Below are 26911 nucleotides of genomic sequence, written 5' to 3'. Positions count from 1 at the left end.
TAAGATAAAAGAATAATGAAGCTTCTCAAAAACAATAATAATAATAATAATAATAATAATATGAAGCTTCTGTATTCGGAGTGTAACAAAATTCGAATTTACGCCAGAAATAAACACAATTTTGTATTTGAATAGGACTTGAGTTTGAGACACCTAATTAAGTATGAACGAGTACTTATCACTCTACTACAAATTTTTGTTGGTCTCGTCAAATAAGCTTCATCTCCGAATTTAATTTGAAATTCAATTCAATTTCATTCAAACATTCACAGCCTTACAAAGGAACATAAGCGAAGATACACACGGCGCCGCCGCAGCGTCTCCTCCGCCGCCACCACCACCACCACTACCGCCGCTCAACAATACTCTCTCATAATAATCCACACAAAACAGCGACAACGATAACTCGACTTCATGACGAGTCCAATAAACTCGCCTCACAATCTCCGAATCAGATTCCATTCCAATCGGCCTCCATTTTCGCAATCGATTCAACACTGGCCTCACGCAGACCATATACAGCCGCCGGTACCCTCCGAGCGCCAAAACCACCGTCCTCACACCCTCCAGCGGCGGCGACACGTGGCGGAAGCAGAGATGCTCCCAGAGAGAATCGTTCCGAGCGATACCGCACCAGAGCTTACATACACAGGCAGCTACTCCCAATGAACGGCCATCGAGCCTCTTCAATATCTCAATCAATACATCCTCATTATCATTGATGAAAAAATTGGTACCCATTGTTCACACAAATTTTCAGGATGTAATGGTTTGTTAAAGGTTGAGATAAGGAAGTAAAGAGAGAAGTAAGCCTATTTGTAGAGAAGATATCGAGAGTGTAAAGGATTTTGACTTTTTTTTTTTTATTTTTTTTTTTTATTTTGGTGGTTTCCCATTTGGCGTCCAAAATTCACATTAGATACTCGACTAAATTTAAATAGCGCACTACAGGGTTCATTTGGAGTGATACTTTTAAAAAGATTTTTTCTTCATATTTGGAGTGATACTTTTAAAAAGACTTTTTCTTCATATCCCGAACTCAAATTGAGACATTAAAACATCTGATTAAGGATAAAACAGTTTTATCAATGCACTACAACTCATGGTAAAAGATTTTGACTTAAAAGAGACACGCGAGAGTGTGAACTTATGAATTTCAAAGTAGGAAAAAGTAAACACAGATATAAGGGTTTAAGTTAAACAATTAATATATCCAAATAAAAAATAATTTTAATAACGTATAAATAATATTTCTTATATCAATTTATATGATTCACTTTCTTTTTTTAATCAATCCCATAAAAATGAAGCATTTTTATATTTAGTAATAATTTAATAGACTATAAATTTCAAAAATCTTTATTTCTTAACCTTATGACAAGTTAAATTGCATTATATAAAATAAGACGAAGAAATATAATTTTTCATCGAAGAAGAATTTAAATGAACCCTAACGCTTCATAGCTCCGTCCTTGGGGAGTGGTAGGTAGGTATCGAGGAGAGAAGAGAAGAAGCCAAAAGGAAAAGTTAAAAGGGGCAAAAGAGTTGGAACAAAGAATCCAAAACTAGCTTCTCAATTATTAGATTGAACTTTGAAGGGTGAGATGTTAGAAATTCGGAGTTATCCACACGGATTTTAACTTGATGGATTTGACTTTTACTTGTTGTATTTTTAATATTATGAGCTCAAATTTAATTTTTATTGTAATTTTAGTAAGTCTTCACATAGTTTCTTTATTTTTAGTTTATGTATCTTACTTTTGTAGGTTTCAAATCAAAATAATTAGAATTTTTAGTTTATGGATTCTGTAGGTGTTATTATAATCTTTTTTTTATATTGGGCTTTAAATTTTTTCAAATACAAATAGTTTACGTCAAAATTATTGAATTCTATTGAATCGAAGTATGATAACGACTATGTTCATGACTTAAAAAATAATGTCATTTTCCATATTTGATAGTTTTTACTAGCAAATATATGAGATGCTAAAAAATTAAAGAGCATTTTAGTATGTTATACACACTTTTAATTTAAAATATTATAATATTAAAAAAAATCATTACATTCTTAAATTTAAAATCCAATGAAAATTTATATGAAAAAATGGAGAAAAAGCACATGTTATGATATGCATAAAAAATATTAGGTTTAGACGAAGTATGAATCGAATGTGCCACTTGTGGAAGATGCATTTAAAGCTTGGGGGAAAATGTGTTATTTTTTTCGTTCGGTATCTAGTACTTGTATTGGAGTCAGAGTAATTAAAATTCGCGTCACGTGGGGCTCCATTCGGGGGAACTGGGAAGTACTCTTTGTCAAAGATTTTTCTATATCCAAAGCTCGAACCTAAGACCTCTAGTTAAAGAAAGAGCAGTTTCATCCGTTATACCATGTCCTTTGATGGTAACGTGGTTTGTTGTTTATGTTGTTGATATATATATAGATTTCATTCAATTTCCAAATGATGACAGGCTTTTTAGTGTCCATTATTTGTGTGTGAGAAAGAAGTCAGAGATGTGAACGTTATAGTCATGTTGCTTAGCGTAAGATGTGTTGTATTGATGTTAATGTTTTACTTTGTATGCATATGAATATGTCCACTATATAAATTTAATTATAATTTCAGTGAAACACTTCTAATTAAAAGTACTTAATTACTTTATTAGTGTCTTAATCATATTTAGAAAAGAACAATTACTTGCTACTTCATCACTTCGTTAGCCAAATCTTGCTCATATCCCAAGGTGGACCCACGTTAAGTCAGCAATTGTCAAACGACATCGCTTCGTTAACTTTGTTTACTCAATATATATATATTAATATCATGCATAAATTAATATATTGAACAAAATGATATTATTTGACAATAACACGTTGGTTCACTACCCAATTTTGTTCTTTGAGGTTGGAGGTTTTAACTAAGGATATTTTTTTGCACAATATATAACATATTATTAATTGTGGTTAAGTAGTACTGAACCCAACTCAAGCAAACATGTATGTACATATTATATTATAAGTAAGGTAGAGATTTGTTATTTATGTACTTCTATCTGTTATTTCATCTTCTATCATGCACATATTAATACATAGATATATTAATCCCTCATAATATGTATTAGTCATGCAAATTTCTAAATTACAAATTAAATATCGTAAAATCAGAATTTTAATCTTATGAGTTTTGAATTTTATAGTAATGACTAATAATTGGGTTTTAAACTTAATAGTTGTACCTATTTAATAAACTTTTTAATAAAAATACATTATTTAAACAAAAATTACTGAATTCGATCGAACCCGTAACCTGACTTCTAACTCCGCCCGTGGATATGATTAATTGGTTGAACCATTAACATCCCTACTTACATATTATATTGCTATATGTCTAAAATTGATTGTCGTATCTATCTATCTCAAGCGATTAACGAAAAAAAGGAAAAGGTTGAGGACTTAAACTTTTTTAATATAAACGACAAATATTTGTGGCTAATTTAATTAGTGATTAGTTTCCATTACTTGAATGATTAGAAAGGATCCTTTGATTTATTCACGACAACTTGAGGTTCATTATCATGTGTCACCTAATTGAATGATTTGATAAGGATAAATACCAATCTTAATTATTTTGCACTATCTTAATCTAAGGATATTCTTAGTCTAAAAGTTGTGGGCTTATACATTGTATATAGATTTTCTATATTATTAGGTTAATTGTTTATTTGCTTACGATTTTAAGAAGACGGTTTGTTTTTTAATATTTGAATGTGCATGATTTATTTATTTTTAAACATAATAAATATATAATTTGTAAATAAAAAAGTAATTAAATATTTCAAAAATATAAATTTAATAAAATATAAAATTGTTATTGGATAAAAACAAGTAAAACATTTACGTTCGCAAATGATGGTTGAGATGATTTGTAGTGGTAGCTATGGTGATGGAATTGATGCTAGTGGCTATTAATGGTGATAGTGATAGGCTAATAGTTATGATGGTTGAGGTGATTAGTAACTAGCACAATGGTGACGGTTGATAATGTTGTTGTTGCATGTTGGTGATTGTGGAATTGGTTGTTAGTAATTGACGATGTTGGTGATAGTAGTGGATTGATGATGATTAGTTGGCCGTGTTGATAGTGATGATAATTGACAGTTGAGCTAGTTGTGAATTGTGATGGTAAAAACGATTAATAGTAGAAATTATTCGCAATAATAATAATGGCGGATACGTAATGGATCTCCATATTAATCCTTTAGGAAACTATGGTGAGAGGCCGTTGAAGACTCATTTCAAAGAAGTCATTCAGGAACAAATGAATCGTTTTATATTTTAGGAATAAACAAAAAGAAATATTGATCATTTCTATCTTAATCTTAGTAAAAATAGGAGTTAAGTGCCTCAAATTCAAAGAGTCTTTCTTACTATCGATTTTTTTAAAATAAAAAATAAAAAATTATATATATATAAAAAAAATTGTGTTTATTTATACTTTATGAACATAATTAAGGATGATGAATCAACTAATTGCTAGTATGATATTATATTCCCACCGTACAAAACGATAAAAAAAAATTACTTAATATATATGGCAGAGACAAAAGTCATATCATAAGATCTATTAATGCATGTTTTATTCTTTTTTATAATTATTATACACACATAAAAGAAGGGAATAAAATAAACAAATGTATCTTTTGAAAGTCCAATCAAATCAAAAGGTAGAAATTGATGGTCAGAGAAAACAGTAGTACCTATATATATGCTTGTCTCTTGGTGTACAAAGGGAAACCCCAAATTCCTATGAGACAGAAAGCATATATTTTCCGATATTTAAATTATCACTTTGAAATAGAATCTTCACTTGACATTATTTCTTTAACCCTTTATCAAAACGGAAATTTATATATATTAAAAATATAATTAAGTAAATAAAATATGTCCTCTTTAAGTTAATAACTTTAATTCTTAGATAAAATAATTATATATTTTAATATAATATTAGAGTAAACAGAGATCTTGAGTTTGAGCACTCTCATTACAAACAAAAGAACTTTTACATTGATATATATAAACTTCAATTGATTATTAACTTTTTAATCTAAAAATAGGTTAATTAAAAAGTTAAAATAGAACAAGATTGAGATGGAATGTCAAAATAAAAATTTAAGACAAGATAGAGAGATAGTCTATATATACAGGTGTTTAGCTAAACATCAGCCGTTTCAAAAAATCATATACTAATTTTTTGTGCATATATATTAATTTTTGAATATTTTTGATAAAATTTCTGACTTCGTCATTGTATGTATTTATTTAGGCTTGTTTCTAAGATAGGATGAGGAATAGGGTTAGGTTATGGGTAACTAGATATGGGGGTATCTAGAAGGAAAGAAACTAGTCATAGGGATAATTGTCTTTTAATGTGTTGGAATTAGTCTCTTGGGCATATATGAGAAGCACACACAACTATGGATTCTTGGTGAATTAAGAGCAATTTGATAATAGCAAACTTACAAACTTGTGGAAAAAAATTCACATTTTTCACTCACTCCCTCAACGTCTCTTTTATGTTGTTTGTTTTTGTAAGATATTTGCTCTAAGCTAACAAGTCAATCATATATGGTTTTAAAAAATAATATCATGCCTAAACTACTATCATAGTCATTAAATTTTATAATTAATTAATTAAAATGGCTGAAGTCATGTCATTGTCGTTTTTAATATGCATGCCAACATAAGTTAATCATATGGTTTAAAACTATGTCTAAACTAATAATCATAAAAAAAATAAAATTAAAACCGTTGAAGTCATGTCATTGTCGTTTATTATAATATAATTTTATAATAATAAAATACATGCATGCCAACATACACTAAAATTATATATGTATATTTGTTATTGTTACTACTTGTGAAGATGAGGAACATAAAACGAAGAAATTATTAGTTTAATTCACTTTTTAGATCCAGCAGTCATTCATATTCATATGACGACCATTAATAGATAATTTAGCGGTAATAATAGAATTATTGCTATATTATATTTTGTGACAATAGTATAATCATGAATATTTATAATCAATATTCTATATAACGCCGCTAGATTTTGTATTAGTGGACATATTCTAAATGAGCTTAATTGGAGCAATATCGACCCATCAAGCTAGTGTAGTGTCTTTCGAATAGTTTAGGTCATGTTTTTCAAGTGTGGTTAAAGGCTTAATATATAGTATTGTAGTGCTCTTTTCGTTTATTTTTACTTCTTTTAGTATTGATATGATATATTCTTCTTAAGGAGCGATAAATAGTATTAATGATAATTTTATTATATCATCTTTTAATTAATATAGTAATTTGAGAAATAATTAAACTTAATTATATTGATAAATTAAAAACTAAATAATAAATTATTTTTTAATTTTTTAAGCTGAACAAGTAAAATAGATATTGATTTTCAATATATATAGTGAATAAGTAAAAGTTAACAGACGGAATATTTATTTTCCTTTTCAACTTCCCTGGATCTTCTTGCTCTTCTCGATCATATTTTGTGAATGCTTGCAAATAATAAATGAGAGAAGTATTAAAAACATCCCTAAATTCAACGCGAATTATTAGTTTGATTATTGAGTTATTGACAACCTTAAAAATACTCTTTTACTTGACTAACTCAACTTTGCAATATGAGTAAAATACACCCCTAAATTCTCGTCAAGTTTAGGAGTATTTTCAAAACTTCTCTCAGCTTTTTATTAATCATGCTTCTACAAGAGTTTGAGACCTCTTGCTATGTCATGTGGCAGATCGGGGTGTATCTAAGTTTAGTTAGTCAAGTAGAGGGTGTCAATAGTTTAGGGACGAAACTAATAATTTGAGTCAAGTTCGGAAGTATTTTCCGTACTTCTCTCGATAATAAATAAACAATCAAATAAGGGGGAGGGAGAGGTTATTAATGAAAGCGATTTCCACCCGATTATCAATATTTGCATTGAAGTCTCACTAATTTATATCTACCCTTCATAGAGGCATTTAGGGAAGCAAATAAAGAATTTTCTTTTCATGCGTGATGCTTATATGATATCACATAATAAATTGTCTTCATTTTAAAGTTGATCAATTAGTAATAGATGATTAATGTATATAACCTTAATATATAGATACCTCGTTTTAAACTTCTTAATAAATTTCATTTCGAAACATGAATTAAGGCTTAATTATTTCAATTAATTAATATTTGAACATATAACAAAGTATTTCTATAAGATATTTTCGGTTCAAATTTTGAAGAAAAAAAATTGCACATGTTATCAAGTGTTTATTAGATAGTTAATTAATTTGACCATATAAACATGTTATCTCCTTTAATTTAAGTATACACATCAACGTATTTGAAATAAGCTTGGGCTTTTTACGGCTTGTGATCGAGGCAAATATCTACAATTAAAAGAGATAACATATTTTTAAATAGTTAACTTAAATATATCTAATATGAACACTTTATTATGTGTGATAATCAGTGATGTCATGAAGTTGAAAAAAGAGGGGAGAAATATTATTTGACAGTGTAAAATAAGCTGCAAATAGAAAAAGCCAAAGAGAAACAAACAAAGCACTAACATTTAGTCAACATAAACATTAATAATGAAGTTTGTGTGAGCTGCCAAAAAGTACATTAATAGTGACTAAAGCTTGGAGAGAAAATGAACAAACAAGAAAGCTAAACAGAAAAACACTTTGGAAGAGAAACTAATTAATTTAATCAATGCCAGAAAGTTGTTGGGTTCTGAAGGGGTGATTAGGGCGTCATGCGGAAGCTTACAATTTGTAAATCATGAGTGATAAATTAGACGACACATAAAACTATACTAAAAATCAAAATATTATTTTTTGATAAAAACATTGAAACTTTAGAGAGAATAAATCTCCTCATAAACAAGACTCTTAAACGACTACATTGTGGATGTTATTGTTATATGTGTTAGAAGAAAACAAACCTATATTTATAGAGTTCTAAAACCTTTTCTTACTAGAAAAGGAGTCCTAAAGGAGAGAGTAAACCAAATATAAAATAATACTATATTTTCCTTTCAAGAAAAGTAAAAACATTTATGGTAATGTTTTATTTTTTCTTTAAGGAAAAATAAATCTTAAATTATGATAAGAAAATCAGGGCAAAACCCTAACAAAAGTGACATCCAAAAATTTAACTGCTCTTTTAGCTCAATGCAAAACATTGTGGAATCTCATGCCTCATTCAAAAAAAAGTGACCATGAAATACTTCCTCCATCTGTCTCAAATTAATTGTATTGTTTCACTTCAAAAAGGTAAATTATGTTAGCTTTGACCAACATTTTAAAGTATTTTTTTTTAATCGTATTGACATGATTACGAAAAAAGTAAGATTGAGNAGTACATTAATAGTGACTAAAGCTTGGAGAGAAAATGAACAAACAAGAAAGCTAAGCAGAAAAACACTTTGGAAGAGAAACTAATTAATTTAATCAATGCCACAAAGTGACATCCAAAAATTTAACTGCTCTTTTAGCTCAATGCAAAACATTGTGGAATCTCATGCCTCATTCAAAAAAAAGTGACCATGAAATACTTCCTCCATCTGTCTCAAATTAATTGTATTGTTTCACTTCAAAAAGGTAAATTATGTTAGCTTTGACCAACATTTTAAAGTATTTTTTTTTAATCGTATTGACATGATTACGAAAAAAGTAAGATTGAGACAACTATGAATTTCATTTAATTTCGTTTACTTGATCGAACAACCCCAAATCCAATTATTTCAACTACATTAAATGATCTTTCAAATTGATCAAGACTCTCTAGTTCATGGGCGCTTCTTTATGGTACCAATTGTTGCTTCACTGAATTTGCTTCACTAATAGGTCCACGCTTCGACTTTCAGAAAATTTGTAACTTGTAATATTTTTATATGATTTTTAAATGTATAAATTTTAATTTCATGATATTATACTGATTTAATTCAATTTAACTTTAGAAATTAGTCAAATTAACTCTTGAAAAAACAAAATATGACAACCAATTTGAGACTTAGGAAGTACAATAAAAAAATCTCTACGCCAACCTTGTTTGTCGCAATATTTTATTGCTTTTTATTAAAAAATATATAATTGATTGTTATACATCTATAATAATATTACAAAACATGACAACTAATTTGAGACTAAGGAAGTAATGTACAATCATCGGAAACAACTTATCTATCTTATCTATGAGATAGAGATAAGGTCTGCGTACTACCCTCCCAAATCCCACTATATGAGACTAGTAATACTAGGTATGTTGAAGTAATGTACAATAAAAAATCTCTCTACAACAACATCGTTAATTTATCATTATCTTTTATTGCCTTTTTATAATAATTGATTGTTAATTCTACTCCTAGAATAATACAGTATTTGATAGTTTTATCTTATTGGACCTTATAGACACACACACACCAAAATTCACATTTTCAATGTGTTTATATAATCAAAGATAATAAAATTATTTAATTTTAAATTCTTAAACGATATAGATAATAATTTTCACAAAAAAGTCCTAATACATACATTTTTCTACCTGTTTTTTTTTCAAAAAAATAAAAAATAAAATTGGGTGGTGGTGATGGGGGGGTGGGGGTGGCGGGGGGGTACATTATGGTTTTGATAACTAAGTTGTTACACACATGTAGTCAATATATACTATTTGATGGATCCTACCAATATCTTGAAATGGCTCTTTCATAATGTTCTTTTTCCTGTTAACTTTTACCATCTTTTTTCAATGTGTTATGTTTGTGAACTTGTAGGAAATCTTAAACCTAGAGAAACTCCAATGATATAAATTTTGTCACACTACTATACATACATAATAATCTCAACAATATTTCAAGATTCTTTTTGACAACTTGATGGATTTTTTACACCAATAAGATTGTTGTGAAGTCATAATCAAGACCTACTATTTTGATTTTCTTGAAAAAACTACTAGTTGTTGGCATTTGTTGTTGTGGTCACAAAACAAAGCTATGTACGAATTTCTAGCTTGTTTGGTCAAGTTTCTGAATTTTGCTTATTCAAAAAATTAATTTTATCATAAGTGTTTTTCAAAAAATTACTCTTAGAGAGTAGCAGTTTATGTTCAGTTAGTTATCAATTAAAAAGACACTAACCAAATTACACTATTAAATAGTGTAGGGGTAAAAGGTCATCCATAAAGTGTGGTATCGTGACAACAATTTCGGCCAACGTTGCAGTATTTTTCAAACCCTTTTCCCTTTTTTAAATTGCTATATTTTAAAAATTATTGTTATGTTGAGTAATAATTACTTAAAAGTATCTCTACAAAAATAGTATTCATATGATCACTTAACTAACATTTTTCTCAAACACAAAGTTACTCAACTTTAAATTTTAACTAAGTCACTCAACTATGAATTATTTTCTCAGAAAGTTACTCAACTAGGAATTTTAACTCAAAAGTAGGAGTGGGTATTTGGTATTCGATTTGGGATTTCTAAATTGGGTGATTTTAATTTGTAAGTAAATCACTCATAATTGAGTGACTTTATAAGTAAAACACTTATAATTGAGTGACTTTTGAGTTAAAAATCTAAGTTGAGTGATTTCTTAGAAAAGAATCCATAGTTACACTTTTGAGTTAAAATTTAAAGTTAAGTGACTTTCTGGGAGAAAAATACATAGTTAAGTGATCATTTGAGATATTATCTCCAAACTTTAGTTTAAACTAAAATTGTAATATTCAAAAGTTTTCTATTACTTCTCAAAATTAAGTGATCAATTAAATTAAGACAAATAAAATGAAGAAAATATATATATATATTATAATATGTGTCGAAAATAGTGAATTCAGATAAATTAGACCTCCCACTCGTGGAGATATATAATGTCTAGTTTGTTGTTTATGTTGTTGGTATATATATAGAGATCAATCTCCAAATGACAGGCTTTTTAGGATCCATTATTTGTGTGAAAAAAGTCAGATGTGAACGTTACAGTACTGTTGTGTGATGTTAATGTTTTACCTCGTAAGCAAATTCATGAATATCAATTTTGCATAACTCAGTAACTTTAGCATAAATTTTAAGTTTGTGTTTTGAAAAAATTACTTAAATCTATGTATAAATAACTTATCAAAAATTCAATAACTTCTTCATAAAAAAATATTTAGAATTCATACACTCAAAAATTTAACTTCATGGTTAATTGTGAAAACTCCCGTCCCCTCTTATATTGTTGACATTTTAATTTTAAAAACCCTTCGAAGAGTGTTTTTATGGAGCAAATAATATTAGTGTCTTAAATCTTATTAATCAACTCAAGAGAAAGAAAAAATACTTACCATCAACTAACCTTTAGATAAGAGAGTTAGAGAATGCTACCAAATTTTGACAACGCTAGTTTGTTCATGTGTCAAATCTTCTTTAGTATCATTCGAACTTTTTCTTGTCTAAATGTTGAATTAAAGATAATTTTATTTATTTTAAAAAGAAATTCAAATAAAATATGAACTTGTTTTACTCGAGAATTTGAGCAAAGTTGTGTTAAGAGTCCCATATCAAATATGAATGGGTAATTGGTCTCTATTTATGGACTTGGACAATACATTATTTCCTTTGTTTCATTTTACTTGACTTCTATCTCAAAAATAGATGTTTTGTTTTTCTTGTCCATTTTAGAAAATCAAGAAGATTCTCTCGTACTACTTAGTATTAAACAACAACATAAAATTTTTATAGTCAAATTTAAAATTTAAAATTTATTAAATGGAGTTAATTTTTTTAAAAAGAACTCTAATTAATTAATTTTATTTTTTTTAACGAATGTATCATATCAAAAAGAGTCCGATAGTATGAAACAGTTGGTTAGAGTACTATTTTAGTTGGCTAAATTCTTATTCGTTCTTAAAGAAGTGGTCTACATCGACTTTGGATAATGAAGAATATCACTTATTTGTCAGTCTTATTTTAATTAGTATATAAGAGTTTTGACTTTACGGTACACAATTTTATATATATCATTAGATTAAATTGACAACAGAAAAAGTGATCAAAATGTATTTCAAAATGTGATCAGTTTGGTCCTGAGTCATATAATTATAGATATAGCTATTTTTGTTGTAAAAATAAACGGAGATCCTCGACGTAGACAAGTGAGCTAGGAGTGGCGGCACACGGACCGATTGAATTGGATATAAGTTAGTCGAAAATGAATTAGACGAAAATAGATACTAAAATATTTAACTTGACTCATATTTAATATGAATAAAAATGAATAATATGGATATTTTGCAATAGAGTATGAACATATACAAGAAATATTCAAAGAAGCATGCAACACATTATCATAATATGATTTTAGTGACCTAAAATTCCTCATCTATTAAGATCACAATTGACGATTAAATCATTAATATTGTCTTGCATATCCAGGAAAAAGGTGTATGTATTAAGCTGCAGAGAAATGGTATTCAAAAGACGTACAATACTACTAAAACATAACACACCTACGGTTGAACCAAAAAAAAATAACACACCTACGGTAGCAAAATTTTAGCCAAATTGGCAGAAATATACAAATATTGTAGAACTAACAATCCCAAACGAAAATACGATAAACGGCACAGCAAACGATTTCAGATCACGGGCAATTGTTGCTTTTGCTTATTTCCCTGACTTCTTTCCTTCTTCAATCTTTCTCTTCCTCTCTTTCAAACGATCAACACTAGCTTGTTTACGCTCTTTGCCAATCTGCAAGACAGTTAGTTGTATACATGAATCATCAGTCAAGACAAAGAAAACTTCATAATGTACAAAGTGAAAACATGCGTGGGCAGTAAGATATGTCACCCATCAGCCTCATGAGAAACAAAGATGACGAATAAAAATGCTGCAAGTTATAAGGGGAGTTAGCAAGGGTGTCTGCTTCTATAACAAGTGATTCTGAAATAAGTAGTTGGGAACACACTGAAGAAGTACACTGCAGTAAGTTCCTATATGTGGTGAGATAACAAGTTCCATGATGACGCAAGGTAACATTGCGTAGTTTTAGTACCTGCTAGAATACAGAAAAATATCATTGTGTGGAACTATGAGAGCATCAAAAACATTACCTCCATAGCTTTTAGTAGCTTCTGCTTTTTACGTGGCATGACAATCTTGGACATGCTGTCAGCATCCTTGGAAATTTGACTTAAATCTGGAAGAGAATCTTCTCCAGCATCAATGTGCTCAGAAACACTCTCCTTATTCCCATCTGAAGCAGTAGAAATTTGGGTACTTCGAAGTTCTTTTTTCAATTCATCATGATACTGCTTCTGAAGAACAGACATCTGCACCATCCAAATTATGTTAGGCTGGAATAAATGTGTAGCATTAAAGTACAAATGAAGAATCAGATGAAAAGCTATTAGATATTAGTGTCTCGTATTAAAACATTACTAGGCAAGTCAAAAATGCCACTGCTCTTCTAGGAGAGACATAAATATTTGCCAGGATTTCAAGCAAATGCTTCCTTTTAAGGTTAAATCAAACCATGTATCTTCTTCTCGAATCTCTCATCTAAACCGTACCTTCCGCTTTTTCGTGGCAGCTTCAATAGCTTCAGCACGGTCGATGACGCCTTCCACAAGTAAATTTTGAGGGTCGTCCAAATCCTCTTTGCCCACCCCTGGCATTGGAAGCACTTCATTTCTTGCGGCAGCCTGTAGACGCTTGATGGTCTCTGCATATTCAGGAACATAGCCTTCGGCCTCATTATCAACAAAAGGTGATAAGTGTGGCGGAGGAATCCTGAAGACAATATTAAGCATTCATTACTGTTTAGTTGACTTTTATTGTTAGCAAACAAATAATAGAAAACTAAGAAAGACACATTATCTTATTTGGAGCATACCTTCCCACGATATATTCCTCAACTGGTAAAAGGATTCGTGCATTAACACAATCATAAATCCACTGTGGCTGGACATATTCTCGGGAAAGGAATTTGTGGCCCTGTGTTGGCCGGTCAACAATCTGCACAAGCATATGATGATATGAACCCAATGCCAGAACCAAATATTTCACAAGGAATGTAAAACTAAAAGAATGTTTCTATATATGTGTAAGAACACTTGCCCTAAGCACAAGACTTCCATTATTAACGCTAGACATTACGCAATTGGATGCCTTCCCCTGACATTAAGATTGTGGATCCTAACCACACCTTTGATCAGGAACATCCTAAAACACTAACCTCTTTTCATTTTATTCAAGCTGTGATCAATAATAAAATGCTTTATAACCAGCTTTTTCTACCTAATATGGTTAATAATACCTATCGCTTTTGTTTTAATAAACACTGCAGAATATATAAGAGAAGCAGCACAATTAAGCTTGACACGTGCTAGGATAAATTTTTATCACAAACCAAAAGACAGCAAGAAGGTGAAATAGAAATTCCATTTGCAATTACAATCTCATAATCATAAATGACCACAAATGTTTATTAGTCTATCACTTTAGTCAATGAATCAATCAACTACATCTCGAACAAACAACTATTTCTTACAAACTGCATATAGACTCCCAGATAAACCGGCACATGGTTAAATGAGTATATACTAGGTATATTAGGCTTAATCCTAAGCCGAGGAGGTTAAAATATAATTGTACACTTCTTCAATGTCAAATCGAATGGCACACGCTCCATTTAGCACTGCTAAATTAAATGTCAGCTATACATACATAATGTATGCTGACAACTATTTTCCACTTAATAAGTGAATGGGAGAGGGAAGTGACACCAGGCAAGCTTATAAGGCCAACCACTACATAAGCTGCAGCAGATTGTGGTCCTATTCCTAATGAGTCAAATGCTTCCATAGATTATGCTGACAACTATTTTCCACTTACTTAATGAAGGGGAGAGGGAAGAGCAGCTTAGTGATCTTATAAGGCCAACCACTACATAAGCTGCAGCAGGTCGTGATCCTAATGATCCTAATGAGTCGAATGATTCCTCCTCTACCTCATTGCTTCCCCTTCTCTTTCTTTCACCGTTCTCACCTAGGCACTGGAGGCATATTCACTCTCTAAAAGGATAGAAGCACCTCATATAGATACAATACACACACACAACATCATCATCTCAGTTTCAGACCTATTGGCATGATGACCATAAAGTGCAACGTCCAAATTTTTAAGTCAATGCTTTCCTCTTACAAAGTGTGTCCAAGTCAAAGCCACAACACCCACGCTAGAGGTGCAACACCAAATCATTGTTACTATCAAATGGTAACAAATCAAATGGTAACAACTCTTTTTACAAGTAAATTCTACAACGTGAGAAAGAGAAGGCAGAAACCAGAAAGATGTGAAGTTATTTTTCTACATGTGAAAACATTAAAGGAGGGCTTAGAGAAGTAGCAACAAGATGTATCACATACACAGTTTCACAAGAAACATGCTAAATCCAGATTTCAAGAACTGTTTTCAGGCTTGATTTATTTTTACAAAATTTTCAATTTCGCAAAACCTTACCTGATGAATGTTTACCTTCACAAAAATAAAAAATAAAAAAAATTACCTGATGAGTGATATTTTGGTCAGTCTCTTTAAATGGTGCCCCTTCACCATCCCAAGAAACGCTACCACCAAAAGCAGGGATAACAAACAACAGTGACTCTCTGGGAACCTGAGCATGAGAGACAAAAGCAACATGATAAATCAGAAAAGGAACAAAAGATGAAAAGGATGCACGGCGGCACCATGGTCACAACAATATTAGTTTAGGAGGCAAAAAGGGGATGCATAGGAGATACAAATTCAGAAGGTCATTCTTCCACAAAGTGAAATGTCAAAACTTCAAATAATAAATTAAATGAATATGAATAAGATAAATATGCTTAACAAGGAATTCAATCCAAAACAAGAAATGAAAAAAATCAACAATAATTGGCATAGCAACCAGATTAATTTGTCAAAACGACTACTACACAGTTCCCTCATGTTCTACTTCCGGCACAGCCAAGCACCTCCTCCATATCAACTATCGTAGGGCTACATTAGAAATGAAAATGCCATAGCCAATCCGAAGATGATTCACAAACAAACTAAGCATTTTGAATTCATGTTGATGCAATTAAATGATCATCTATTGGGAGTAAATGCAATTTTCTACTATGAATCTCATCCAGATAACATTTCTATTTTGAACTTCCCTTACTAAAGTGCTCCCATGCTATCACAGAATGACAAACCACCACACTCCGTTTTTCCAGCTACAGTTTGAAATGAACGAAGATAGCAGAAAAAGATGGGACACAAAGAAAAAAAAAATTCTTATCAATATAAAATTCTTTATATATATTTTATTAAAATGAAAATATAAGTTTCTTCATATTACAAAAACCACCATTTTAATTATATTATTTTCACTTTAAAAGAAACATCGCCCACCTCACGACTCAAGAAGAACTTGACATCCTTGAAAAGTGTTTTGCATTCCCTGGTTTCGGAATCATCTTCATCAGTTTCCGCAGCATTTTGAACAAGGTGCATTAATGCACCTGGCTCATTGGAAGGAAGCTGTTGTTGCAGTTGAGCAAGTCTAAGTTCAGATTCGTCATAGTTTGGCCCCTTTCCTTGGTCCTTACTCACATCAGATTCAGAGAAGCTAGTAGTTGTTGACTCTGTCATGGAGGCTCTGTTATCGAAGTACCTAGATAATGCATAAAGATCTGTAGAAAATGTGAGAATTTTCTTAACAGCTGATAAAAAATGAAGTAAAAAGGAAAAGATGAAATCTTACCGGCAGCTAAAGCTTCAAGCCGAGGATCAAGAATGGGAGGATACTTCACATTAATTGAATGGTAAAGCTTGAAATTAACAAAAGCTTGGAGTGTCTGCATTCGAAAAATTTAACATGTTAAACTCAACAATTATAAGATAATAACATATTGGAGAAATCAACTCATAGAAGCAAGAAAATACTCTCCCTCTCTCTCTCTCTCTTTTAAATTCAATGAGTAGCATACAACTCCTTTCTTGAAAAGGTAAATACACAGATGCATCTAACTCCACCAATGTAAATCTATGAAAGACTGAGATAGAAGCAAGCAAAATGCTCTCCCTAATCAAATTCAAGGGAGAGGCATACAACTTTGCCAAATACTAGTTCACTTCCAACTAACTAGTATTTGCACACAATTGCAAGAGAATGAGCAAGAGAGCATATTTTTTTTATTGCACTCTCAATATACTGGCCAAGTTTGCATTTGTACAGGTATGCAGTTAAAAAGATGGCTCACCAATACGAATTATATTCTGCTCAACTCTCCAGCAAAAATTGCAGACTCAAGGAAATGATCAAGACTTCTACTATAGAGGCTCTTAAGCAGAATTACTCTTACAAGCAACAAATACCACAAATACAAATTCAAAATAATGATATATACAAATGTTACTGGCCTCATAAAATTCCAAGAAAGTCAGCATGATGTTGTAGTCAACGTCATCAGGAAGTACTTGTTGCAATGCATGTGGAGTCAACCAAGTGATTTTCTGCCCATCTATTTCTGCCTGCAGAGAGCAACTAGTAAATCAAGCTAAGAAAAAAATATCACCATGTTCGTGGGAACTAAACAAATTACGAAGTCATAATACCTGGTAATATATTCCTTTCACTGATATAAATGTTTTCCTTAGTTTATGAGTGCGAGCAATGTAGGCTTGCCATTCATGACCCAACCTAATCCATCATAAGAGTACGGTTGATAAGTATGTATATAGGTAAAAGAAAATAACACTACCAACTAGACCTGAAAAAAAATGCTTCACCTTCGGCAGTTATGGACACGGTTTACCGGTATCTTTTCTCTCTCTACAGCAGGTAATGCAGCAAACAAGTGTACCATACTAAGGCAGTCATCCAAATCTCTAAGTGCATCAATGAATTTAGGGTACCTAGAACAATCATGATTAACAATAGTAGTTAAGTACCAGGCATGCTTCTGGCTCACTTGTAAAACAATGATGTCTACGATCGAATAAACTAACCTCTCACGAATAAGCATGTCAAGGGTATAACTGGGCTTGCGAGTTAGCAGGCGTTCAGCAAGATCCCGGTTCTTCTTTGAGACTGCTTTCTTAATCTTCTTCTCATATGCTCGCATTTCTCTGAACTTCTCAAGTAAGGGCTCATGTTTCAGGAACAAAATATCTTTGGTGTGATAGTAGGTATGGTGGTTTCCCTTAACCTTCTTCTTTGGTTCACGGGGGAAAATACCTTTCAAGATGCATAGCTTCCTGTATCCACATATAACAATAAAAGGTCGTAAATAATCTTTCCCTACAGAAAGCCATAGTAGAGCCAACTGCTTAAAACAGACACATATAAACCGACTCCAACTAGTTCAGAATTGAGTCATCCCTAAATCCCTTCCATGCAAATTAAAGTCTGAAACTTTTTGACATTAACTGCTTACTAATAAAGACACCAACAAAGCTTATACCTCAATAATAAAAACACAAGAAGTGCCAAAGCCAGATATTCATACAACTAATTCAAAGTAGCAATTTTTGAACCCCTTTGCCACTTCACTATATTTATTTCTTATGTCAAGGCGATTCAACAGCTTATATATAAACAAACCAAAAAATTCCCTTTTCCCTATTTGAGCAGTACAATCTGAATCCCCTTTCTTCAACTTAGCTCCACCACTGAATTTATACAACCAATAGCTCAAAATCAGCAGATACACCATAAAATCTAAGACCTAACCGCAAGAACTTACTCTTCTCAACAAAAAGGATAAATAGAGAGAAAAGGGGAGAGACCAAAAAACAGCTTATATGTAAACAAACCAAAAAAATCCTTTTTTTCCTATTTGAACAGTATAATATGAATCCCCCTTTCATCAACCTAGCTCCACCACAGAATTTATACAACCAATAGCTCAAAATCAGCAGATACGCCATAAAATCTAAGACCTAACCACAAGAACTTGTTCTTCTCAACAAAAAGGATAAATATAGAGAAAAGGGGCGAGACCAAAAAACAGTTTACACATAAACAAACCAAAAACAATCCTTTTTTTCCTATTTGAACAGTATAATTTTAACCCCCTTTCTTCAACCTAGCTCCGCCACTGAATTTATACAACCAATAGCTCAAACTCAGTAGATACACTATAAAAATCATATATTTCAAATACAAGAACATTCTAAGACCAAATCACAAGAACTTATTCAATAAACAGAGAGAAAAAGGGAATACCTGAACAGTGATAAACTGACTTGAAGATATTTCACAGCTTGTGACCTTGTAATATATCTTGCAGCATTTCCTTCTTTTTTCTTCCCCTGTAAAAAACATACAAAAATTATATCCAAATTGAAAGAAAAAAAAGGCGAAACTTAACTAATTAAGCAAAAGGTAGAAACTCACAGCAGGCCGATAATGCTTCGGCATGGCTACTGACTATGGAGTCGAACAGGCTGGGGAGTGTGGCGGCAAAGGGATTTTTTAGGGCTGCCGAAGAATTGGGGTTTTAATAGGAGTTTGGAGATTTTTTACCCAATATGTCCCTTTTTTAAGAGATATTAACATTAATAACATAACTTTTCATTTATTTCAAAAAAAAAAAAGGGTCAAACTATCGTAAATGGTATGTAGATACCCTCCGTCATACTTTTGGGATATTAGTGCTCCTGCCGTCAAAAAACTAGAGCATATATACCCTCCATTCTAAAGGAAGACTAAATAGGGACACGTGGTGCAATCTAATCCATTGGGTTGGCGGATAAGATTATGACACGTGTATGTTTGTTAATATAAAGGGTATATTTGCTTTAGTTTTTGGACGGCAGGGGCACCAATATCCCAAAAGTATGACGGAGGGTGTCTACATACCATTTACAATAGTTTGAAGGTATATTTATCTTTTTTCCTAAAAAAAATGACAGGTTACGATTGAATTAGTTACTTTAGTACTACTATTTCTTAGTGAATAAATATTTAATTCATTGTATAAAATAACATATCTTGCATAATTTCTAAGAATAAGTTATTTGTTTACGATAAAATATTTTCTATAGATGTAAAATATGTGAAATTGACTATAAAAAGGATTTGAGGGATATTTTTGTTATTTTAACTATTTCATCTCGGAATAAGTTATCTCATAATTGTTGTTCCATCTAGAGGAAAGGATAACTCATCAAGTACTCTCTGTGTCCCTAATTACTTGTCTACTTTTGAATTGACACACTTATTAAGAAAATAATAATTGACATAATGAGTTTACCATTTTGTCCCTAATAATTATGAAGTGGGTGAATTATAAATTTAAGATTTTCAAGAAGTTCTACATTTTTCAAAATAATTAATTAAGGGTATAATAGGTTAAAAAAATTGTTCTTTCTTGATTTGTCACAATTGATAAGTAATTAGGGACAACTAAAAAAGGAAAAACGGACAAGTAATTAAGGTCAGAGGGAGTACTAATCTTGGGTTAAGCAGTCTCAAACAATCAAACAAGAAATGAAGAGATATCAAAAATTTATCTTTCTACTTCCTCAAAANNTGAATTGACACACCTATTAAGAAAATAATAATTGACATAATGAGTTTACCATTTTGCCCCTAATAATTATGAAGTGGGTGAATTATAAATTTAAGATTTTCAAGAAATTCTACCTTTTTCAACATAATTAATTAAGGGTATAATATGTAAAAAAAATTGTCCTTTCTTGATTTGTCACAATTGATAAGTAATTAGGGACAACTAAAAAAGGAAAAACGGACAAGTAATTAAGGTCAGAGGGAGTACTAATCTTGGGTTAAGCAGTCTCAAACAATCAAACAAGAAATGAAGAGATATCAAAAATTTATCTTTCTACTTCCTCAAAAGGTGATTAAACTGATTGAGGCTGCTTGCAAACCCTATTTATGGACAGGTGAAGCTAGAATCTCTAGAAGGGCTATGGTAACTTGGGAGAAGATTTGTTTACCAAAAGGAGTTGGAGGTCTGAACTTCATCAACTTAAAAGTATGGAATCACGCCGTTGTATGTATGTTAATGTGGGATCTGAGTATGTATATTATGTGAGCACGATGAATCACTACACAACCTCTTCTTCGATTGTGAATACTCTCACCACATCTAGCAGGGTACATTGAGATGATTGAAATGACAAAGACATATACTTCCTTAAGACCAAGAATGGACTTGGGCACATAACAACAACAAAATCAGCTCAACACATAAGATTCTTCTAAAAGCTTGCTTTGCAGTAATGGTTTATGAGATTTGGTGTGAGAGAAATGGTGGGATATTCCAGCAAGTTACCACAACAAAGCGGCATTGCTTTATACTATAAAGACAAACATGTATATGAGTTAGGGGCAATATGAATCTTTATGAAACTATATGTTCATTATACGATTTATGTGTTTAAAGTTTCTTAGGTTACTATAAGGATATTATGAGGAGCAACCAGGGTAATGGTTAGCACGGTTTTGAATATTTTAGTTGGTGATTAATAAAATAATATGTTAATTGCCCTTTTTTTTTTTATCTCAAATATCTTTCTTTATCCGTCATACCAAATGGGTCCTTAGTATTATTACGTTTGTTCCATTTCCCTCTCATCCATATATTAGATCCTTACATTAAGGGTATTCGTGATTTAATTAAAAATTAACCAAATCAATTAAATAAATTAATATTTCTACATAATTATCGTTGAATATAACCCCCCCAAAAAAACACAAAAATGATCCCTTACATTTAAGTTATTGTTTAAAATAGTTTCTTAAATATATACTTCGCAGTTTCCTTTTTAGATTTTTAAGTTGGTCAGAAATTAAAACTTTTAGTTTTTTTTTAATCCTTCTTTAGGATCCTTCATTCTTTTTACTCTCTCTTAGTGACTCAAACTCATAACTTTAGAGCTGGAGATAGAGGGTGCTTAACACATGAGCAATTCCTTCTATTAATATTTTTAGTCTCTGTCAAAACTTTAACATTTTTTGTTCGTTAGGTTTGACGAAAACATTGGACAAAAAAATTAATCATAAGCACTAGAAATGTTTCATCAAATTCTAAAATATGCAACACAAAAAATTGCATTAGACGCTAAAAATATATTTAAAAGTATAAATTATCCATCAAAAAAGTTGCACCAATCTCTAAAAATAAATTAATTTTTTTCACGTTAATCTTTAATGATAAATATGACTATCACTTTTTATTATTTTAAAAAAATTAAATTTACTAGGCTTAATCGGTTGACAACATTTAAGTATTGTTCCATTGTGTTTACCTAGTAAACTAATGTTGTTCTTGTTTAAAAGCATATTAAATATAATTCTATTAAGCGTAAATTAATATAAATAAGTATTAATGTATTGTAGACTATCAACCAGAGTTGTAATATTTGTTGCTAGAAATTAATCAAGCGAGAAAAAGTAGCATAGCACATTTTAAAAAATTGAAATAATAATGATCTACATAAGGTAAAATCTTAAAATATGGACTTGTTTTGATTATAAGCTTAAACCATGTAATATAAAGTGTAAAAATCTCAAGAAAATAAATGACAAGATCAAGTGCATCACTTTAATAATAATGTTGGGTCAATGAGATTAATAAATTTATTCAAGCAAACTATAGTAATGCTACTTTGAGAGATTGGAAAGAATTCTTGAGATTGAGAGTTGGGATTTTACCAAAATATATAAGTAGTTGATACAAATATATAATATGCACATATATAAAAATATGTCACATATATAGTAGTATATATTAGGTATAATATGTATATATACATATAACACATAGTATGTCACATGTATATTGATTATACTAGATTTTGTTGAAATTTTTCATTTGGGTTGTTGTTCATCTTATGTGGACTAATTCAGTTCGATTAGGAGAGATATAATTAAGATGTTAAAAACTTGCAGAGTAATTACCTAACACTTTATAACTTTCATAGGGGTAGTCTAGTAGAGTGTATTGAAGAAAATAATTCATGTATTGACTTCGTGTATTATTAGTATCTTGTTTGGTACACTTTTTCAATTAATGTATAACTAATGTTTGTATTTGTAACACACTTTATTGTGTATTGAGGGGTGTATTGCTAATATCATTGATTTCTATGCATTAGCAATGCAATGGGTTCTAATGCATTAGCATAGTTAGAGATACAATTATCCTTCATAAACCTTCCACATCCTCTCCACTATATTTGTGGAGTATATTTTTAAAAACAAATGTTTTTTTTAATTTTTTTTATGCAATGCATGATTATTTAGTACATCAAATCAAACACTGTATAAGAAAAGTTTTAACATAATTAATGCAAGCATACCTAATTCAATCATTACTAATACGATATATTTTGTATTATTTTTATACACTCTACCAAATGAATACGAAAAGTGGAGGAATCAATTATTCCTAAGAAATAACTTTTTTTCTCATCTTTAAAAACAGGGTAATGAAGCTTGCTCCTTGGAATAGAGAATGCTTTAAGGGGTCTTTGATGTGAGGGATAAAAAAAAAATAGTGATAGGATAAGAAATATTGATGGGATAAAATTGTTGTATGTTGTTTGATAGCCATGTTTGGGATAACTTATTCCACCATTAATATTATAGTGATGAAATAAGTTATCTCACATGGTAGGATAAGTTATTCCAGGACAGCTAACCCAAGATAACTAATTCTGGAATAACTTGTTCCAACCAAATCATCCCTAACAATATCATAAATACTCAAGAATCAAGATATCTGCTCAAATTCGTACTTGTCCATAAACTTATCATAATTTGACTTCAATTTTTCTTTCTTTGGCAACACTCAACCAAAGAAGATTTTTCAACAAAATAGTGAAAAGATTGAAACTTTAACAATATAATCATCTACATACAGTTTCTTCTCATCTTCAAACTTACCTCTAAAGGAAAAAAAATGGAAAAGCTTTCAAGTGAAACAGTGATCGACATACTTTCAAGATTACCCATCAAATCCCTTGTAAAGTGCAGGTTTGTTTGTAAATCTTGGCTCTATTTGACATCTGAATTGCATCTGATTGATACCCATCTCTCAATTTCATCTAAAAATGAAATCTTTTATGGTCTCATCCTCAAAACCTCAATTCCCATTCACAGAACTTGTTGGCACAGTAAGTTATCTTTTGTACAGAGTGATGGAACTGATGATTATAAGTGTGTTAACTTAATTTCCCATTACCCCTTTTTGAGTAATTATGAAATTTTGGGTTCTTATAATGGATTACTATGTTTGTTTGATCCAATTGTTAAGTATTTGACTCATATACTAAATCCATGTAGTGGGGATTTTGTTTTCTTGCCTAACCCTATTAGGGATTTGGGGGATCCTATGAATGTTGTTGTGGGGTTTGGGTTTTTACCTAAGAGGAATGTGTATAAGGTGGTGGAGATTGTGTATTATAGAAGGGAAATTGTTGGTGATGATAATGATGATTTGAGGTCTGGTGTTTGTGTATATACTATTGGGGATGATTCATGGAGATGTAACGGTTCATATCCTTATTCACTTCGCGGTAGGGATTTGTCTGGGGCATGTGTGAATGAAACTCTTCATTGGGTTAGTTCTGGCTATGATGGTCCTAAACTTGTTGATCAAATTGTTGGTTTTGATTTGGAAAATGAGGTGTTTGGAGTCATTCCTCATCCGGATTTTGATTCGGGAAGACTCAACTATATGTTGGGTGTTTTGCAAGGTTGTCTATCGGCTACTAGACATAAGTGTCAAGATTATGTAGAGATTTGGGTAATGAAGGATTATGGTGTCAAGGAGTCGTGGACAAAGCGTTTGAAAATAGTTTGTAGTGAAGTTGGGCTTATCATTGGAGCTGTCCAGCCTCTTTTCTTTCAGAGAAATGGAGAGTTGATGCTGCAGCATGGTGGGACTTTGCTTTGTTACAATCCTCTGAGCAAAACACTACGTGAACTTCGTATTTCTGGAATGCCACGGTCCTTCAAGGCGGTTGTTCATGTTGGCTCTCTTGTTTCACCCCAAAAGTTATTAAAACTCGAGAATACTGAATTTGCTTGATTTGGCATAAACAGATGGAGATTAGTTTCAAGCATTTGACCGGAGTAAAGTGGTTGTTCTCGTGTATAAGACGAATTCTATACACGTAGTAGCTAGCACTGTCCAACCAAGCCATTACATGGAGCTTTCTTTAGAGGACTCAAATAACGATCAACGTACACCGGTAGGAAGAGGACCATGAGATAAAAACAGTATGGCCCTGTGGTTTGGGTTTGGGACTTCCATGTTGGAGGTCTCAAGTTCGAAACCCCTTGCCAGCAAAAGCAAGGGGTTTGCCTTCTGGGTCGAGCTCTTCGCACCAGGCTTGCCTAGAGCGGGTTAGCTCGCCTATGTGGTTTGTGAGCTATTGCATAGGAGCGGGGTTTTACCCTGTGCGCACTCAAAAGGTAGCGGCTACGGGTTTCCTTTGTCATAAAAAAAGAGTACTCATCAAAGGTTTTTTGTTTTTATGAGTTTCAAAGTACCATCGATCACTATGATCTCTTTCATTTCTAAGAATTTGCATTTGGTTTTTTTCTCCCACACCTTCTATTGGTCAACAACCAACCAAAGTGCTCTATACTTCTTCAGTACTCATACAAGCTTGACGGAGTTGGACTATGTCGANTTCGCACCAGGCTTGTCTAGAGCGGGTTAGCTCTCCTATGTGGTTTGAAAGCTATTGCATAGGAGCGGGGGTTTTACCCTGTGCGCACCCAAATGGTAGCGGCGATGGGTTTCCTTTGTCATTAAAAAAAAGTACTCATCAAAGGTTTTTTGTTTTTATGAGTTTCAAAGTACCATCGATCACTATGATCTCTTTCATTTCTAAGAATTTGCATTTGGTTTTTTTCTCCCACGCCTTCTATTGGTCAACAACCAACCAAAGTGCTCTATACTTCTTCAGTACTCATACAAGCTTGACGGAGTTGGACTATGTCGATTTTTTTGCTAATGATTTTATCAGCAAGGTAGTAACTGAAGTTTCTTTGATAAAAAAGAATTAGCTATCTGCTGGCACCCAAGGTTTTCTATATTTAAAATCTGATAAATTAAGTTATATACTAATTTCTAGTAGCACAACAAAAAACACTAAGGAAAAGGGTTAAAATTACCCTCGAACTATTCGAAATAGCTCATATATATCTTTTAATTATGTTTGGGATCAAAATTACTCTTGCCGTCTATGTATTGAACCACAAATATCCTTAAAATGTTATCTTTGTCATTAGAGCTAACATGATAGTCCACCCAGGCAGTCCAACATGACAAAAATACCTTCCTCTCAATAATAATATTCTTCCTTGTTCATCCCTCGAGGTGGTAGTCCACCACACAATTACTATCTCAATACATAAGATGACATAACAGTCCACCTAGGCAGTTCAACATGACAATCACATATGGACAAAATGAGCATTAACATATAAAACGTTATCTTATATATTGTTTTTACTAACACTTATACTGAGGGTGTATTTGGTATGGAGGAAAATATTTTTCAATTTCCCCATGTTTGGTTGACTTAAAATGTTTGAAAAATGTTTTTCAAATCAACTCATTTTCGTCAAATTTAAGAAAAATAACTTCCTTCCAAATTTAAGGAAAACATTTTCCAAAACTCTACTTCATCCTTTAATATTTTTTTCTTACTCTACCCTAACCATATCCCGTACCCGACCCTCCCCATACCTCGTACCCGACCCTCCTCATTCAAAAAAAATTAAATTTTTTAAATTTTCTTATATTTTAAATTTTCAAATATATTTTTATCCCTACCCCAACGCCCCCCCCCC

At 31.5% G+C, this 26911-nt stretch overlaps 3 protein-coding genes across 3 annotated transcripts; 1 reads left to right on the top strand and 2 right to left on the bottom strand.

Moving 5' to 3' along the window:
• Positions 1-42: 42 nt before the first annotated feature.
• Positions 43-790, bottom strand: LOC125875806 (F-box protein SNE-like). The gene has a single exon (XM_049556844.1). It carries the CDS (start codon positions 739-741, stop codon positions 259-261), a length of 483 nt encoding a protein of 160 aa, XP_049412801.1. The 5' UTR covers positions 742-790; the 3' UTR covers positions 43-258.
• Positions 791-12469: 11679 nt separating this feature from the next.
• Positions 12470-19602, bottom strand: LOC125876076 (pescadillo homolog). The gene is made up of 14 exons (XM_049557190.1): positions 19472-19602; positions 19301-19386; positions 18082-18330; positions 17863-17988; positions 17689-17773; positions 17494-17604; positions 16835-16928; positions 16483-16763; positions 15611-15718; positions 13937-14058; positions 13614-13833; positions 13155-13373; positions 12579-12792; positions 12470-12548 (listed from the first exon to the last, which is right to left on the bottom strand). The coding sequence occupies exons 1-13, from the start codon at positions 19493-19495 to the stop codon at positions 12706-12708; spliced, it is 1812 nt and encodes a 603-aa protein (XP_049413147.1). The 5' UTR covers positions 19496-19602; the 3' UTR covers positions 12470-12548; positions 12579-12705.
• A 4403-nt stretch (positions 19603-24005) lies between these two features.
• LOC125877258 (F-box protein At3g07870-like) lies at positions 24006-25136 on the top strand. Its single transcript, XM_049558605.1, has one exon. It carries the CDS (start codon positions 24006-24008, stop codon positions 25134-25136), a length of 1131 nt encoding a protein of 376 aa, XP_049414562.1.
• Positions 25137-26911: the final 1775 nt, after the last annotated feature.

Source organism: Solanum stenotomum, chromosome 9, assembly GCF_019186545.1.
Source record: "Solanum stenotomum isolate F172 chromosome 9, ASM1918654v1, whole genome shotgun sequence".
NCBI classification, from domain to species: Eukaryota; Viridiplantae; Streptophyta; class Magnoliopsida; order Solanales; family Solanaceae; genus Solanum; species Solanum stenotomum.
This window is presented reverse-complemented; position numbering and strand designations above follow the sequence as displayed.